The sequence below is a fragment of the Haliotis asinina genome, chromosome 10, assembly GCF_037392515.1.
Source record: "Haliotis asinina isolate JCU_RB_2024 chromosome 10, JCU_Hal_asi_v2, whole genome shotgun sequence".
Classification (NCBI taxonomy): domain Eukaryota; kingdom Metazoa; phylum Mollusca; class Gastropoda; order Lepetellida; family Haliotidae; genus Haliotis; species Haliotis asinina.
In genome coordinates this window covers 16737391-16755792 of record NC_090289.1, presented here as the reverse complement: position 1 = coordinate 16755792, position 18402 = coordinate 16737391, and the positions used below count along the sequence as shown (strand labels likewise).

The 18402-nt window shown below is 39.9% G+C and overlaps 1 protein-coding gene across 2 annotated transcripts in view; it reads right to left on the bottom strand.

Annotated features, from left to right (window-relative positions):
- LOC137297676 (Golgi reassembly-stacking protein 2-like) overlaps positions 1–18402 on the bottom strand; it is a 60518-nt gene that overhangs the window by 5844 nt on the left and 36272 nt on the right. Inside the window, exons 2-9 of one of the 2 annotated variants that reach the window (XM_067829590.1) lie at positions 8771–8872; positions 8312–8516; positions 5077–5157; positions 4454–4611; positions 2745–2790; positions 2082–2168; positions 788–918; positions 236–386 (exon numbers count right to left, since the gene is read on the bottom strand). In XM_067829590.1, the coding sequence (XP_067685691.1) occupies positions 236–386; positions 788–918; positions 2082–2168; positions 2745–2790; positions 4454–4611; positions 5077–5157; positions 8312–8374 (717 nt within the window). In that variant the 5' untranslated portion in view covers positions 8375–8516; positions 8771–8872. Of the gene's footprint in view, positions 1–235; positions 387–787; positions 919–2081; positions 2169–2744; positions 2791–4453; positions 4612–5076; positions 5158–8311; positions 8517–8770; positions 8873–18402 lie in introns of those variants that run through there. The other variant, XM_067829591.1, reaches the window with a different exon arrangement.

The window sequence follows — 18402 nt, the reverse complement described above, 5'->3', positions numbered from 1 at the left end:
CCCGTTCCACCCAGCTGTGAATTGGGGAACATCGTAAGGACAGGAAAGCCACATTAACTCAGTGAACCTTTGGAACAGCAAGAGTTGTATGAGTTGAGATTGAAAAGATGATGTACTGTTGTAATGGGCATCTAAGGGAAAAAAGCACTCCTGTGCAGTTGTGCTGGATATGAGCGCTATACAAATATTTGTATGTGTGTATGTTAGTATGTATAATGATGACAGGAGAAATCACCTCAGAGAACCCATCTGGAGACTTAGCTGGTGCTGCTGCAGAAGCAGCCTGGCCTGGGGGAACTCCCTCTGCCCCAGGCTGGTTAGGTCCAGAGGGGAACTGACGCTTTGGGATTCTATGTAGGTAGCCATACCCAATATTGCAGCCAAGGCTGGATACACGAAAAACAGAACATGATTCAAACTCAGTGGAAATACATACAAAAAAATGTTCACTTTTAAAAGTCTGTTTAACACAATATACAATATTCCAGACAAATGATGTTGGCCGTTAATAATGTCTGGCACTGATTCAAGCAATGAAGTCATGGTCTTCTAGTTGACAAGGTTATTGTACACCTATGAAAAGACGACTACCCAGAGAGATTCATATTACAGACCATAAAGTGGAGAAATTCTATCATCATGATCATAACTGAGCTTGTCATTCATATCATTTACAAAAGGCAACAAAAGATTACATCTTCACCTTCAAAATATGATTACAAATTTATGATACACTTCTTCAGCAGAAGTCATCAAAGTTGATGCAGCAAATGTTAACATCACTTACCTCCCTTCCCCTCCCCAGGCTCCATTGGGTGTGATGGTGACTTCTCTACATGAGTCAGTATCTATGTTGTACACATACAGCTTCAGGGGTTTGGCTTCATGTGATTCGATTAGAGTGAATAAATCTTCAGACTGAAATAATAACAGAAAAGAGGTTATGAGTGTTAAAATGGTGCAGATTCAAAGCGTACTGGTTATTTGAAAAACGCAAACATCCCCTTTGGCAAGAGAATGGTCAGAATGAGTAGCAGTGTCCAAATAAGCTAGCCTTTAGGTTGGTTGGTTGGTTTGTTGTTTAATGCTGCATTCAGCTATATTCCAGCCATATGGTGGCGGTCTGTAAATAATCAAGTCTTGACCAAACAATCAAGAGATCAAAACCATATGATTCATCATCAGACACACTAACTTAGTTGACACTTGCCATCATATCCCAACATGCTCATGCTGTTGATCACTGGATTGTCTGGTCCAGACTCACCTATTTACAGACTGCCGCCATATTGAGGGAATATTGCTGAGTGTAGTGTAGTTTTACGCTGTACTCAGCAATATTCGAGCTATATGACGACGGTCTGCAAATAATCGAGTCTGGACCAGACAATCCAGTGATCAACAACAAAAGCATCGATCTGCACAACTGGGAACCAATGACATGTGTCAACCAAGTCAGCAAGCCTGACCACCCAATCCTGTTAGTCGCCGCTTATGACAAGCACAGTTGCCTTTTATGGCAAGCATGGGTTGCTGAAGGCCTATTCTACCTCGGGACCTTCACGGGTGTCACTCACTGTAAACTGGTATGAATGTATAGTACTTCCCACTGGTTAAAGTTTAATTCCAAAATAGCTCAGAGTGAAAATGGGATCAGCCACCTCATCATGCATACATTAGACAAATCTGTTATCGTTTTGGCCTGGCATGTGGTGTTTCATCATTCAACATGTTCAACATTCAAGCCAACAGTAAGAACACTGATTTGCTTGATAATTGTGTTCACCATCTAAAAAATGTTATAATGTTTTACTACCAGTTATGAATGCTACCCTGCATATAAAGAGTTTCCATCTTCAGCTCGCTACAATTAGCTGTAATATTGCTGATGCAGCACAAAGCAATAATTTCATTCATTCATTCTCGCTGCAGACATGGAAACCAGTGACATGACCAACACTCCACACTCACAGGTGCCATAACATTGAATGTACCAGATCTTAAGAAATGACAATTCTTCATCATTTATTGGATTGATTCAAATTGCCACTCGATCATACTATCAACAAAAACATCTGTACCTCATGTAACACTGAGTCTGCCCCGATGACGTAATCTGTGTTTGATTTAAGCCCAGCCAGATCAGCAGGAGAGTTTGGTTGCACTTCCTGTTGACAAGGAACAAGTTCCACAATGTAACAAAACAACATCTGACAGTAAGAACACAGTTGTTTCCATATTCAGTGCTGTAATATCATTAATAACAATGTCATTTTGCTACTGTTACAAATCCTAAACATCTTCAACTTTCTTTAAAGTACTATCACTGTTTTCACTACATAGTGAACAACACATGTATGTCAATGTGCAACATTTTACATTATTTTCATTCTTATGTGAATGAATGTTGAGAATCAAAATATTAGAATAATTTCATATGTCATAAAATATTCTTCTTTGGCAATCATGTTAACACCTGACACTGCTCTAAATATTATGAATTATTCATTTATTTACAATTTCAAACCCTGAGTGACTAAGCACATGTAAAAAGTCACCTGATGTAAATATAAACAATTCCTTTTCCTAAAACCCATCAAAAATATTCTTTACAAAAAATTATTATACTGTGGCATAATCAAACAATCTAAATGCCTAAAATGACAAACACTGACAATGACACAATTTTACTGTGTCTGAATCTGATGAGCATGACAATATAGGGGAGATAACTGAGAACTTACCAAGATGTGCCATACATTCTCGTTAGCTCCTTCAAAGGAACAAAACCTGGAAAAAACAACACATTGGTGAATATACCAGTATCGGCAAAAACATCTGATAACAAATATGTGGAGAAAATAGAAAAAACACTACACCAACTGTTGTAAAAATATCATGATTTTTACCCTAATTTTACTGCCAAGGTCATTAGTATGGATAATAAGAATAATCCCTTTAAAAAGGGCAAAGGTCAAGGAGCATGTAGTAACACTAATATTACAAGATGAGAAATTTAGTGTCTGCTCTGTAGAGATGAACACTACAACACAAAGACTCAACCACCCTAGAAACACTGATGACTAACACAGAGCACACCAGATGTTGCCATGTGATTTACTTCTAAATAAGAAAGATAATTACACAGATCATCAATACTTGTGAAGAAGTAACCACATGGTTGCTGAAATGATTGTAACCTCGCCTTCAATCAATAGTCAGTAATGATCAACAATGTGTTGCATTGAATGATTTGACAAAGCAACTGGAAACTTGAACGTACATACATGCATAAAAACACTGAACATTATCATCAACAGAATGCCACAATCATCAACAGTGCGCAAGACTGCACAAAATCAAGGCAGGGGTAGATTAAACCAGCAGTTGACTGCATGATCGCTGAAGGCGTCATCTGGACATCATGACACATGATGATGAATGAGTGAGTTTAGCTTTAAGCTTCACTCAGCACTATTCCAGCGGTGGTCTGTAAATAATCGAATGTGGACCAGACATTCCAAATTTCCAGACATCAACAGCATGAGCATCGATCTGCGCAAATGGAACCGATGACACAAAAAGTCAACCAAGTCAGCGAGACTCACCACCCGATCCCATTAGTCACATCTTACGACAAGCACAGTTGCCTTTTATGGCAAGCATAGGTTGCTGAAGGCCTATTCTACCCCAGACCTTCTTGGGTCCACAAGATGAGGATGAGTGAGGAAGCTCAGTTTTACTCCGAACTCAGCAAAATTCAAGCAATATAGAGGCAGTCTGTAAGTAAGTCAGTGCACTTGACCACCCGACTCCATATGTCTCCTCTTATGACAAGCTGGGGTGAATTCTAACCCGGATCTTAATCCACGGGTACATGATGATGAGACTGAACGGACTCTCTTCTGACAACAGTCTATGAACATAACTACTTACGATCATCCCTAAATGGACACACCCACAATCATGTATCCTGTTTGTGGAATCACTAGTAGTACATCATGCCATGAAACACATTAAAGTGTTATCTATCAGGTTGTCAGGGTCCAAATTCATACCTCTAGCAGGGAGCGAGTGAGAATGGGTTTAGCATTATTCCAGCAATATCATGGCAGGACACACCAGAAATGGTCTTCACACAATTTACCCATGTGGAGACCCGGGTCTCAGGGGTACCATGTGAAAGCTTTAATCACCTGGCACTCAACCAACCCCCTTCAGACTTCAGTCATATTAAGACATGGATGGCAGATGACACTCACCATACAGCTGGAATACTGCTGATTCAGCTGGGCCATTACTGACTGTGACAGTCACTCATTCACCTGCATGTGTTAGCACTAAGCTGAAATCACTCACAAATGTCACATTTTCAGCACTGAACATGTGAAGCTCTGTAAGAACTCCACCTTAAATCAGTGTTTACAAGATATTCGGAGTAGTACCGCCTCACCTAATGCTGACCCCCAGGAGTCCCTGGCCTCCCCAGCTGTGGCTGGGGATGATGGTCACCTCCCTCACTCCCTGGGTCTTGCTGCTGTACACGGTCATCTTCACGGGCTTCTCTACATTGGTCTTAAGTAATTCCTTTAGAGTATCATTATCTTGGTTCTGAAAGTGCAGGTTGATGAAATCATAATATAAAACTTCAAAAGATACCTTGTCAAAGTCTCACACTTACACTCATGATGCCTACTGACATCAACAACAGTTTCCAGGACTTTTCTTGCTCCAGTGTGCTACAGCTGTGCTACAGCCGTGCTACAGCCATGCTACAAGGCAATTCTGATCACACATATACCACATATACTCAAAACATTATTTTCCATTACATCTATATGTTTACACATATAAACAAACATGTTCTTTCCACTACATTTTAAAATGTAAATATTGCAATAAACAATGTAAACATGGTAAACCGCAAATAAGATTAAAATGCAACCTTCATGTTTTTCTTCTGTATGAAACAGATCATATTTATTTGCTCATATGCAAACTGAGTAATCTATGCATTATTCATGATCATATTCACCTGCCTGTCCAAGTTCCCAAACAAATAGGCCAGAAACTTACCAATCTAGAATTTCCTATTGCCACAATGAAATCGAAGAACGCTTCAAGACCAGCTTTGTGACCAGGTGATCCCTCTTGTACCTGGACAAAAAGCAACAACAGGAAGTGAACATCAAAATCAATTAAAAGACGACTAAAATTAAATTTAAATATACAAAACCTTGCAAAGGTAACAACTAGTATATAATGCAACTAGTCATTAAAACTAACAGGATGCACTTAAGGGATGTCCTGACATGTTCTTACTAATCATTCCAGTAAATGTTCCAGCGTAGTTTGTATCTGTTTATCATACATATCATTCAAAAGCGAAATCCCAGCACTGGGGGGAAAAAGTGGCTTCAACAGCTATGCTGTGCTGCAGTCATAACGTATGAGGTCATGAGCAGTAGTCTAATCTTGGTTGTGTACACAAACAAGTAAATAATCTACTTGTTACATAAAAATCCCTGTAGATCGTGATCAATAGCCTCTGTCACAGAGAAAACTCAATGTCTGGTTTATTGACACCTGTATGTCTGCCTGCCTGTCTGCTAATGACATATACCATGACCACATGCAATATGAACTAAAAATCTAACAGGCTATACACCATAAACAAAACACATTGATTTATGGCTCTTGCTCTTGATAAAGGCTTCTTATCACAATCAACATGTATTCGTAAGTGTATCTTTAGTACTATATGTATTTTTAATTACTTCATTATTATTTTTCACCATGTTATTTTCATACGTTACAAGTGGAATTTTCGATTTTGATGATTTGTAACTAAAAGTCACACCTAAAGGTATCAGAATCTGCAAATCTGTGTTCTGTGTTCGTGTATGCTGTAACAATTCTGAAGCAAACACACAACAGTCTTCAAGTAAGTTCAAGGCAACAATAGACAGTTAAACAGTCATGGGAACAATGCTTTGAATACCAAATTTTGGTTGTCAGAGTGTAGTGCGAATCGTATGTATGGTATGAGGATTGATTTACACCATGTTACACAGAATCAGCAAATCAGCAACTTCCCAGCTGTGCATGATGATATGCATCATTGCATAGTGTGATACAAATATGTGTGAAATTAACACACAAATTACATTGGTCCAGAATGATAAACATGATAAATAGTATTTCACCAGCACAGCCATTACAACATTCAAGCATGGTAACTCAAGCAATAAACTGACCAACAAGTGCAGTTAAGTCTTGCTGGCCTGAAATATAAATAATATCTTTAGGGTGATGTTTGTACAAAGCTATGGTAGGTGATGCAACTCCCAAATTTTAACATAGACATAAGGTAGTTTCAACGCCTGGTTTGCTTGGTATGACAGTACCCCGGGCTGGGTAACACAAACCAGCATGATACCTGATATTTCACGTCAGCTCCAGAAGTATGAGAAGTGATCATAATAGATAATCATAATATTTGATTACATGCTGATTACAGAGACTTAAGACAGGTGGTGCACTGTCAGTACAAACTAACTCTGTAGCCTCCGAAACTGAACTAGTTGTTACGTTTCACTGTTCACACATTAGCTAAGCCTGCTTACAAACGAGATTGACCAAACTTTACCACATTAACAAAAAGTGACATAGATCTTAGGTATTTAACACTGTTTTTAAAACCAATAGACAGGTAACACATTATGAGAAACAAACAGAAAAATCAGCTTAACCGAAGTGAATCTGAGACTTGAAAGAGTCACAGAATCAGAGGATGCTTGCATACTAAGGGACACAACTCTACCTTGTGTGATGATATCATGCATTATTCCAACCATTGAACCAAGCAAAGATAACTATGAAAATGTAATATAAACTATAGCCAGTATCATTCTCATCATAATGACCAGAGCAAATATATATTGCCAATTATTTACTCTATCATTGCTAATACTGAGTCAATGCCACATCAGAATGTTCAAATTCTAACCTAGGAACATTATGGTACAAGAAAACAGCAACTATGCAGTGAAAGGAAGCAATACATAATACAAGAGCTACTTACTTTAATCTTTGAATCTACCCTACATACTGCTGACATATCTGAATTCACCATTTGCTAGTGCCTTACAATGCATATGATACATTGTACATCATCAAAATACAACTTACTATGTACATACCACATGGTGCAGCATTTACTTGCATGTTTCATCCATGTTGATACATAGAATCATGATAATTGTGTACATCAGTACATGTGCAGAATGCAACATACTAACAAGTTGTATTGTAGATAAGGGTTGACGATATGTGTCAGAATTCAGTGTGGTCAGAAAATGGATTGTGACTCATTCTTTGAGTGGTATATGTTTCACAGAAGCAGCAGGTCTCTTCTGCATCTGAAGTCCAATAATGGTGTTAGTATCTGTTCCGACACATCATACTCAAGAAAGAGCAAACAAGTTAACATTCCTGAGTCCAATTATCTTTACAGATCAGTGTCTACAAAGACTACATTCAGTATTGTGCTGAGACAAAAAGCTTGAACTGATGTAGGTATAGCATAAACATAGCACATGGAAGTATAATCATGCTGAAGAAATTTTGGACAACAGATCCAAAGACAAAAACAATGAAAACTTTACAGAAACCTCTCCCATCTGTTTCAGATGCCATCTTTTCCACCCCTAGAACTTCCCCCTTTCTATTAACTTTAATGAGAATAGCATTATACAGCATGAAAATTTATCACATGATCATCACTGATTTACAAGCTGCCATGGGTACTTATAGCTGAAGGGTCTGTCAACATCTACGTGTCCAACAGCCAACACCCTTTATCTGTTTATCAAAATCCATAAAAAAATCGGAGTGATTAAAGTTTAACACCTACTTCAATAACCGAATCCGTTGACATTACCTTCTATATGAGATCAAAGATAGGTTAAGTAAATATCAGATATGCAACGACAAACACGAATGCTACTCCTAGATTATTCATGTTTGCCGGACCTGTTACAACCTGTGCTCATCCTTCCAAACGTTAACAATATTCTGCGAAGTTCTCTGTATCTAAAGTAGTCTATGAATTGGAAGCATATAAATGCATGTCTACTGCTGAAACCTGAAGCATTACACCGAATGAACATGCAATATATGCTTCAGCAAACCATCATTTGCAAGCAGATGCTAAAATGTATCATCTGTCACAGAACTTGTTGAAGATCAAAATAAACTGAACTTTTCTGTAAACATTCACAAACAGGTTATATTCTCTGTTCAGACATACCCGTAAGACATGATATCCTTCGGTGCCACCACCGGGGATCTCGGAACTAAGAGAGCCACCCATGTTTGTAAGGGTACCGAAAGTTTCCGACAGTTGCTAGTATTTTAGTTGTCGGACAACCAACATGGCCGGAGACGTGGCAGCGTGTTGCATTGTGGGCAAACAAACTTCCGGGTGGTGATTTCTTACCTCCCTTGACGGCTTCCTGTGATCAGAAGTATACGCGGAATAAAATATTTGACGAGAAAGAAAGAAAACAAACAAGCAAACAAATAAATAAACAATAGACTAGTCCCCACAACCCCAACCCTCCCACTAAAGACTGAAGTATATATACAAGATATAAAATTTACCTTTGAACATTCTACCTGTGAGATAAAGTTACTTAGTGTGATAGTCTGGTATTGTAAAAGAAGCAATTAAGTGGATCGAGTTGTCAGGCTCGCTGGATGGACTCACCGTTGACGAATGCCATTGTATCGTAGTGGCGTTTATTGATGCACATGATGTCGGTCACAGTACTTTATCATGTACCGACCTCCATCCATCACACAGACCTAACTGTAACATTGCCGAGTGAAGCGTTAGACAATTAACGAAAACATTTGTTGAGTTTAGGGCAAAATAAAACGAACGATGGTCAGCCAAAGTTGTATATTTTACCTTAGGCCTCTGTCTGTTGTCAGTTATCACCCCTACTTGATTTCATAACATAGATTCATATATGTTTGAACAGGGATACTCTACAACAGGGATAGGTCACTCGTTTGCTTTCTTTACCATTTGTACTAATTAACGTGTGCCTCGTCATGCTCCAACACTCACAGTGACTTGATTCGTTCCTAGCTCAAATTCAGTTGTGTTTCACAGAACTTCAGCCAGTTTATTGTATCAGTTTATTTACAATGAATGAATGAATGGATTATAGTAAGAATTAAGAGCAAGAATTATGTGAATGAATGAAAGAAATAAAGAAAAGAATAAAAGAAAGAAGTACATATGTGAATGAATGAATAAATGATACACCGCGGATTTCCCTCCCAAAAGATATTAAAGAACGAAAATGTATCGCGAGAACACGTGTTAACATCAGCTGTCCTTTAAAAAAATCTACTTTGAGACATTTGTTTACATTAATAATTAATTCAGATATCTTATTGCATGTGGGGAATGGAATAGACATGAACAAAATGTTAACTGATACTGTCACACACACCTCAAAAATACAGCTTAAAACCGTCACAAAGCGTTCTAAAACACCTTTCCAGTTTTGTTAAATAATAACATCAACAAGAAAGAAAGAAGTTATGGAATTTTAACCCTCAAGCATCAATGGCGAATCAGAGCAGATCGGCGATATGTCATATTTTTCACACACCTCAAATACACCCAAATATTTTGTTTTAGATTATGAAACTATCACTTTTATTTGCAAACGCTCTTCACCTGATAGTATATTCCCTTCATAAGAATCAAAGGTGTATGTGAAAGATGTTTTTGAAGTAAAAACTAGAAACACTCAAACAAGGGCTTGTAGTATTTCAGTGGCGGATCAGAGCAGATCGGCGATATGTCACGTATTTCACACACCTCAAATACACCCTAACACTCTTTCTTAGATTATGAAACTATCATTATTACTTGCAAAGACATTTCACCTGATAGTATATTCCCTGCATGTGAATTACAGGTGCATGTGAAAGATGTTTTTTGAGGAGGTAACCAGGAATACTCAAACAACAGCGTATAGCATTTTAATGGCGGATCAGAACAGATCGGCGATATGTCATATTTTTCACACACCTCAATTACACCCTAACAATTTTTAAGTCATAGGACTGTCACTATTACTTGAAAATACCTTTCAGCTAAAGGCATGCTTTCCTTCTAAAAATTAAACGAATGTGTGAAAGAAGTTTTTATCGGCACAATTTAGTCTATCTTCACGGTGAATCGAGAATAGAAGCCAGAGAGCTGTAACATACTTGAAACTTTACTACACATCTATTCTGTCCTAATACGGACACTAATACCAATTATTTGATTTAAACTGAAGTGACAAAATAGTTAACCTATCTTCAACATGTAGGATTTCTGTTGTTACAACACTCAGCGAACATAATCAGCTGTTGAAAATAAACCGGGCTCAATCCTACATACTTCGGTGCCACCATATTGGCTACACTGGTTACGTAACCACCCGAGACATACGTTCAGCGGTTCTTCGAGGATTTCTTCTCCCCCTCTATATAGGCTTTCTGGTTTGGACAACCTAAAAACTGAGAAGCACTTTACTGTATCTAGTTGTTTTATTTTCAGCCCAAACTATTTGCTTCTGTCAAACTTATACATTGTGGTGTTTGCAGCAACTTGGAGAAGGGAGGACACTGCAGTGCGGCAGGTAATACACACAGCTGGCACGTGAACGGCTTGCGGGCTTGAATGGGTAAAGGGAGACAACTCTTACAGGTATGTTGGTATCGCTTAAAGGTGGCGGACCAAATCTGAGTCTCCACATAAAAGATACTGTATGCTCAGTAACTACATATTTAAATATATTCCATGAATCTAAACTTTAATGCTTGCAAAACTGTCACTGACAAACACAAGTTGTTTTCAACACATTTATATGCTGTCATCTAAACGACGAACTGTGGGTGATACGACTGAACAGGCCAGAATGCCGTGCTCTCTAAATCCACGCTCAGCTCAATTTTACCACTGAGGATAAGTGAGTTGCTTTATGCTGCTAATCAGTCTTGCACCTGGAATCAGGGGGTTACTCGCTCGCTGACTTGGTTGAGACATGTCATCACACCCCGTTTGTGTAGATCGGTGCTCATGATGTTGATCACTAGACTGACTTCTCCAAACTCGTTTATTTACAGACCGCCGTCATATAGTTGGGATATTGCCGAGTGAGGCGTTAAACAAACAACGAACAAACATACATGCACCTGTTTGAGACGGACCTTACTGCAACGGCCCAACAGATGGATCTAAAAAATATTGAAATGTGTTTACCGGGTATTGGAGAACAATCCAGAGATATTATGGCGTGCCTCTGGCGGTTTCGCAGCGACTACGTTTTTCCTATGTGTAACTGCTGTTTTACAAATCTACGATCCAGTTTCTTACACGCTGCGGTATAGTCAATGTATCAACACACCCAGCACACACAGTGCCACGAGGGATATGGTTTAGCCTAGTGGTTAAACGTTCGCCCCTCACACCTAAGACCCGGGTTCGATTTTCCACATGGCCATAGTGTGTCCACCGCCGGGATATTGCTGGAATATTGCTAAATGCGGCTTAAACCATTCTCACTCACACACTCACCGTGGTGACACCGGGGTTCGTTTGTTGAAACGATTATACGTATGGGTGCAATAAGAGAAGACAATTTAGGACGTCCCCTACCCTAATTACTCAGAAAAAATGCTGTAATATTCAAGTGACTCAGCGTTTCTGTTTGAAGAATTTTGCAAACTTGTTTCCCATGGCACACATGAAATCTTTCTTCGTTTTGGGTTCATAAATAATATACTATCATTCACGCACCCTCATCAGGACACGTACTCCAATTATATCTCGATCCCCTCATCCCTGCCCCTTATTCTTCCTCTCTACCTTCCTCTCTCCATCCCTCACTCGCTCCCCAGCTTACTTCTCTCCCGTCATGTGCCTCATTCACTCACCCACTCACGACTCATTCACTCGCTTCATCACTCAGCTACACATTCACTTACTTCATCACTCAACTACACATTCACTCACTTCATCACTCAACTACAAATTCACTCTTTCACTGACTCCACTCTCCATTCCTTCTTCCCTCACTACTCCCTCTCTCACTCACTCTCACTTGCCCTTTATTCCTTCATTCACTTACTTCTTCCCTAATCTTTCACTTACTCCTTCACTGTCCCTCACTTCATCACTAACTCCCTCCCTCCATCACTCGCCCAGTACACGCGTTTTCTTTACGATCCCTCCCACTAGTATAACCTTTTCACAATGCCCGGATATGCAGCAGTATAATCACACGGTTGTCATTAGGATTAGGGCCAATTTCCTTTATTGTACACGTGTGTCACCTGTCAGCATCTATAAGTGGAGTAGTGTGACTACATGGAAACCGTGTGTGTCATAGTCGTGTTTCCCGAGACCTAGTAAAATCCCCTGGTTACCAGGTTCCCGCGTTCCACCTACCGAATGGTTGACACGTCACACCCAGCAGAGGAGGTTATTTGATTATGGGTTAAGAGACCACGCCGAAAGAAACCCCCAATGTGCAACATGAATCAATATTACAAGTCTCCATTGTCTAGCTGATTATATCTTGGCAACCAAGTGGTCGACATGAGGCGGGGATGACCCCGCTGACCCCAGGAATGTGTGGCAGCAATTTTACATCTTCGACTGGCGGTTTGTTTCTTTGGAACAAACGACATTTTGGTAAAACGACGTGCCGTCATGAAAAATGGCGATGATGACGTTGAGTCCATTTAACGACACAAATGTTTGATTTAGTTTCCATTAAGCTTCATCAGCAAAATCTTATAAGATATTAGTTAGTATGCAACACGCGGTATTGATTTCATTTCCTATACATCACATTAAATGCATGTATATTGTTGTATATCATTTATCGAGCTTCTTGAACCATTGTTCAGAGGCGATGTGGATAGGAGTGCTGTCAATGATTGCTGGTGAGAATTTAATATCTGTGAGACAACTCATGCGTATATTTAGTATCAGTCACGTAACCTCTCTCTCTCTCTCTCTCTCTCTCTCTCTCTCTCTCTCTCTCTCTCTCTCACACACACACACACACACACACACACACACACACCATGTCATTATCAGGCCACTCCCGATATACACACATGACACCAAAAACATAACACAAGGGGAATTTCGATATAATATAGCACATGCACAATCTCATAAAACATTTGCCGAATTCCATGCTAGAAATCACGCCCTACCACACCATGCCACAACATGCCACACGGCATGCATAACATGAACACACCCTCAAAAGTTACCACACCACAAGATACAAATCACTCCACACAATGACACAGGCCATTCAACTGAAAATGCCACTTTAATCCACGCATCAATCAGCCGAGCAACCCATGGACACCACTGAGCATAGCTGCATCTTCCATCGCACAACACTCCATACCTTACCACGCAATGCAGCACACCACAAAAAACACACCACAGACACCACTGAGCATAGTTGCATGTTCCATCGCACAACACTCCATACCTTACCACGCAATGCAGCACACCACAAAATAACTCACCACGAACACCACGGACACCACTGAGCCTACCTACATCTTCCACCGCACAACACCCCACATTTTACCACGCAATGCAGCACACCACGTCGAACAACCAAATATCAACTTTACGCCACTGCAAGTCTCATCACGCCCTATCACGTTCTATGCCATCTGTAAATCACAACACGGTATGCAATCATCCATCCCCTGCACATATAGGCATGTACCCACCCAAACCTACCACTGCATCTTCCTTGTTATTCATAAAAGACTAAACATATCAGCCCGTATTCAAATCATATGGACAATCCAAGCGTGAAGTAAAAAATGAATAGCTATATTCTAAACAAGCACTACTTCCAGAACCCTTATCAATCCTCTTTCTGCATTGTCACAATAGCGTCACATGAAACCGCTAGGGGAACGATAGTTAAACTTAATTCAGCTGTGACCAACAAACGCAGATTTAAGACCTCACGTGCTGTCTTTTTCATTATAAGTGTTTTGCATTACATGTTATGTTTAGAGATGAGCGATTAAACAAGTTAACACGTGTCACACATAACAATAATGCACATATAGCACTATTGTATTTATCTCATCACTATTGTCTTAACTGTTTTAAATGGGAAAATAAACCCAAAATGAATCACACTTGTCATAAAAAGGCGAATAACAAGGTCGGGTGGTCAGGCTTGCGAACATGGTTCACACGTGTCATCGGTTCCCATTTGCGCAGATCGATGCTCCTGCTATTGGTCACTGGGTTGTGTGGTTCAGACTCGATTATTTACAGACCGCAGCTATATAACTGTAATATTATTGCGTGCGGCGTAAAACTACACCCACTCTCATCAAGTTACATCAGTACATCTTATTTCAAGATAACACCTTTTCGTTTATTTTTTTGATGCCATTCTTTCCTGTCATGTATGACTCGTGAAGGTCCCGGCGTAGAATAAGCCTTCAGCAACACATGCTTCCCATAAAAGGCGAGTATGCTTGTCGTAAGAGGCGATCAACGGGATCAGGTGGTCAGGCTCGTTGACTTGGTTGACATATGTCAACAGTTGCGCAGATGGATGCTCATACTGTTGATAACTGGATTGTTTGCTCCAGACTCGATTATTTACAGACCGCCGTCATATAGCTGGAATATTGCTGAGTGCAGCGTAAAACTAAACTCACTCACTCCTGTCAACTATCTTACCATGTACATGCTGCAGTCGACGGTGATCATATTCACATCTACATATACACAGACGCAATACTTATTTGTGTGTATATATATAATGTATATATTTTAACCTTCCAACCTTTCAACATCTGTATGGTTAACACGTTATAGCCTTATGTTCTAGCTGACCATACTGCATTCAACAGCAAGCATGCCATTACCACGTGTAAGGTTTTGAGGATACAGAACAGTAGATAAAGCGTGCATAAATTACAGGATCCAGAACATACGATAAAGCGTAGAAGGTTTTAAAGATACAGAACTTGAGATAAAGCGTGCAAGGTTTTGAGGGTACAGAACATATTATAAAGTGTGCAAGGTTTGGAAAATACAGAACATTCTAGGGACGCGGTGGACAAGCAGCTGAAGGCGCAAGGCATGTGATCCAACGGTGATAAGGTACCGGGATGAAGTCCACATGTGGCCGGAGTCAAGTTTGTGCGTAGACTTTCAGTGGTGTCAATACCCATCCGTGTGCTCTTTAAAGAATCCACGTATCCGTTGGTAAAACGAATACGCGAAATACCTAGTTGTGGGTACAGCAACGTAGAGTAAACTTGGATAAATACTGTGACGATGTGTCCCAGTCCACCCAGCTGTGAATGGGTACGTCATAAGGATGGGGAAGTTACATTAATCTGGTGCGCCTGGTAGGCTGCAAGAGTTTTATGATCCCCAGGGAGTTGAGATTGAAATTAAGACGTGCCTTTGAGATTGACATCCAACGACCGAGGGGAAAACAAAGCGAACTATCAACTGGATGATGGCGTTACACAAATATCATCATGTATGAAGAAGCTATAAAAATATTAGTATATGAAGTAAAGCGTGCAAGGTTTTCATGATTTTTTAGGATACGGAACATAACAGAAGAAGTGCAGTGTTTAGTGGATACAGAACATAAGATGCAGAGCGTAAGGTTTTGAGGATACAGAACATATGATCTAGCGTGCAAGGTTTTCATGATTTTTTAGGATACGGAACATAACAGAAGAAGTGCAGTGTTTAGTGGATACAGAACATAAGATGCAGAGCGTAAGGTTTTGAGGATACAGAACATATGATCTAGCGTGCAAGGTTTTCATGATTTTTTAGGATACGGAACATAACAGAAGAAGTGCAGTGTTTAGTGGATACAGAACATAAGATGCAGAGCGTAAGGTTTTGAGGATACAGAACATATGATCTAGCGTGTAAGGTTTGAGGATACAGAAGATAAGATAAAGCGTGAAAAGTTTAAAGGATACAGAACGTAACATCTAACATGCAAGGTTTTGAGGATAAAGAACTTTAAAAAGGGTGAATGGTTTTGAGGGTACAAAATGAAAGATACAGTGTGCAAGGTTTTGAGGATACAGAGCATAATGTGAAGTGTGGGGTTTTTTTTAGGATATAGAACATAACATGATAAAAGTTTTAGGTCAAACATAAAGAACATCAAGCGTGTGAGGTTTTGAGAACAGGCCTCATAAACAACACGTACAAACGTGACAAGATTTTTAGGCCAATCATAAAGCGTAGAACGTGCATCCCTTTCAGACTACAGGCGCAGGAAGAAAGTAATTAGTTTCTACCAATGGAAAAAAACCCGACAAAGCAACTACAACAGCAAAAGAAAAAAAAAGAAAAAAAAGAAAAACCTTCCTATCTCACTACATTAATAAATATGTATCTCATATCTCATTGTGTCGCGATCCCACACTAAATAGAGTCGCATCATTTCCCCTCATCATATCTCACGAATCTCATATTATCTAATCAAACACTATTACTTCATATCCCTTTACGATATCACATCGAACTCATGTTATCTAATCAAACAACATCACTTCATATTCCGCCAACACATCACACCATCATCAAGTTATGTATTCAAATAGCATCATTTTACTCCCCGTCAACATGCGACACCATCATGTTATCAAGTCATCTTGCATCACTTAGTATCCCTTGGGCACGTCACACCAATGTTTTTGTTGTCAAGTCAAATACCAGCAACATATCATGATAAACGTTCCACCATCTATTCCCACCCTAGCACTATGGGCCTAGAGTTGAGCACGTTCACCGCCAACACACAGAAGTCACTCCCAAGCACTTAACACTAAAATAACGAAAACGAAAGAAACCACCGTCGAATGTTGTGTTGGGATATTCAACCAACAAGGACAAAACTCTCATCTTTCATATTTCCCTGCTTCCGGATCTGTCACCACTACACCCCGACATCAAATATATGACATATTTTTATATCTGTCTAAAACATGATACGTGATATTTTCCTGCTGACAACGGTCTCTCCTCAACTGTCACCATCGACGGAGAAGAAGACACCAGTAGTCTTACATCCACGAGTTCTATTGCACGAAACGTAATGCCCTTAACCTTATTCATTGTTGAAATTTGGGGGTAGAATTTGCAGACGACACAAGAAAAACAAATTTAGGGGTATCTCCCTTACGTCGCAAAACATCGGTAATTTCCGTACATCATGCGTGATTCAATGTTTTTCGAGAGAAAGATGTACTACCACGAAGTACTGAATGAGTTGTCATTGGCAGCGGGGTACGTAGCGGTGTACCTTGCTTGTAAGTGGGGTTCATTGAACATAATAGAACGGAGCTTAGTCAATCAGAAAACGACATTTATGGGTGTGGTAAGATAAATATTAATGTACGTCAGTTCATTCATGTTAAGACGAATGGAAATGCTGCATGTGTCTTAATCAAAGGATTCCATGTTATTAAGCATGATTTCACAATATTTATTCAATGGTTATGTACATATTTGGGTCACTGTCAGCTGAGATTCGATGAAACACGTGATGGCATTTTTACCTCTCTCAGGGGCGTGGATCAGTGCTTACCTATGTAGCAATTATATAGCTGTTAAATCATTATGAGTAAACACTATTTAGCATCGTACTGTATGAACCCACCACAAGCTAGCACCTGCCTGCCTGCCTGCTTACTTAATACAGTTATAACATACAATTCATTGTAGCAGAGACCAAGGGTAGAGTAGGCAAATGTCGTGTTTATGTCTCATTACGAAAACAATTATGTGAAAAGCTAGTCATCAAACAGTCATTTTAACTCTTCAGCCCTTTATAGAATATAATGTGTTATCGCGAGGTGCTTTGAGTCTGCTTACAGAGCGGCATGAAACATATTAGGTAGGAAAGGTGGGCCGAGCAGAAATTCAGTCATAAGACACTACACAACGTTTTCTTCAAGAAATTTAAAGGTCCAAAGATATTACAGCTCTCTTGAAATCCAACTTGGAGCTAGGGGCTGGAAAAAGTTGGGTAGAGCGGAGATTGAGGTAGTGGTGGTGGACGTGGGGTCTGGAAACAGTCTAGGGTGGAGATTGGGAGTGGGAAACGTGAAGGGCGGAGCTGGGGATGGAAGATTGTGGATGGTGGAGCTGAGGGCGGAGGTAGTGGTTTGTGGATCTGGGAGCTTGAAGCGGTCCAGGGTGGAGATTGGTGGTGGGAAACGTGAAGGGCGGAGCTGGGGATGGAAGACTGTGGATGGTGGAGCTGAGGGCGGAGG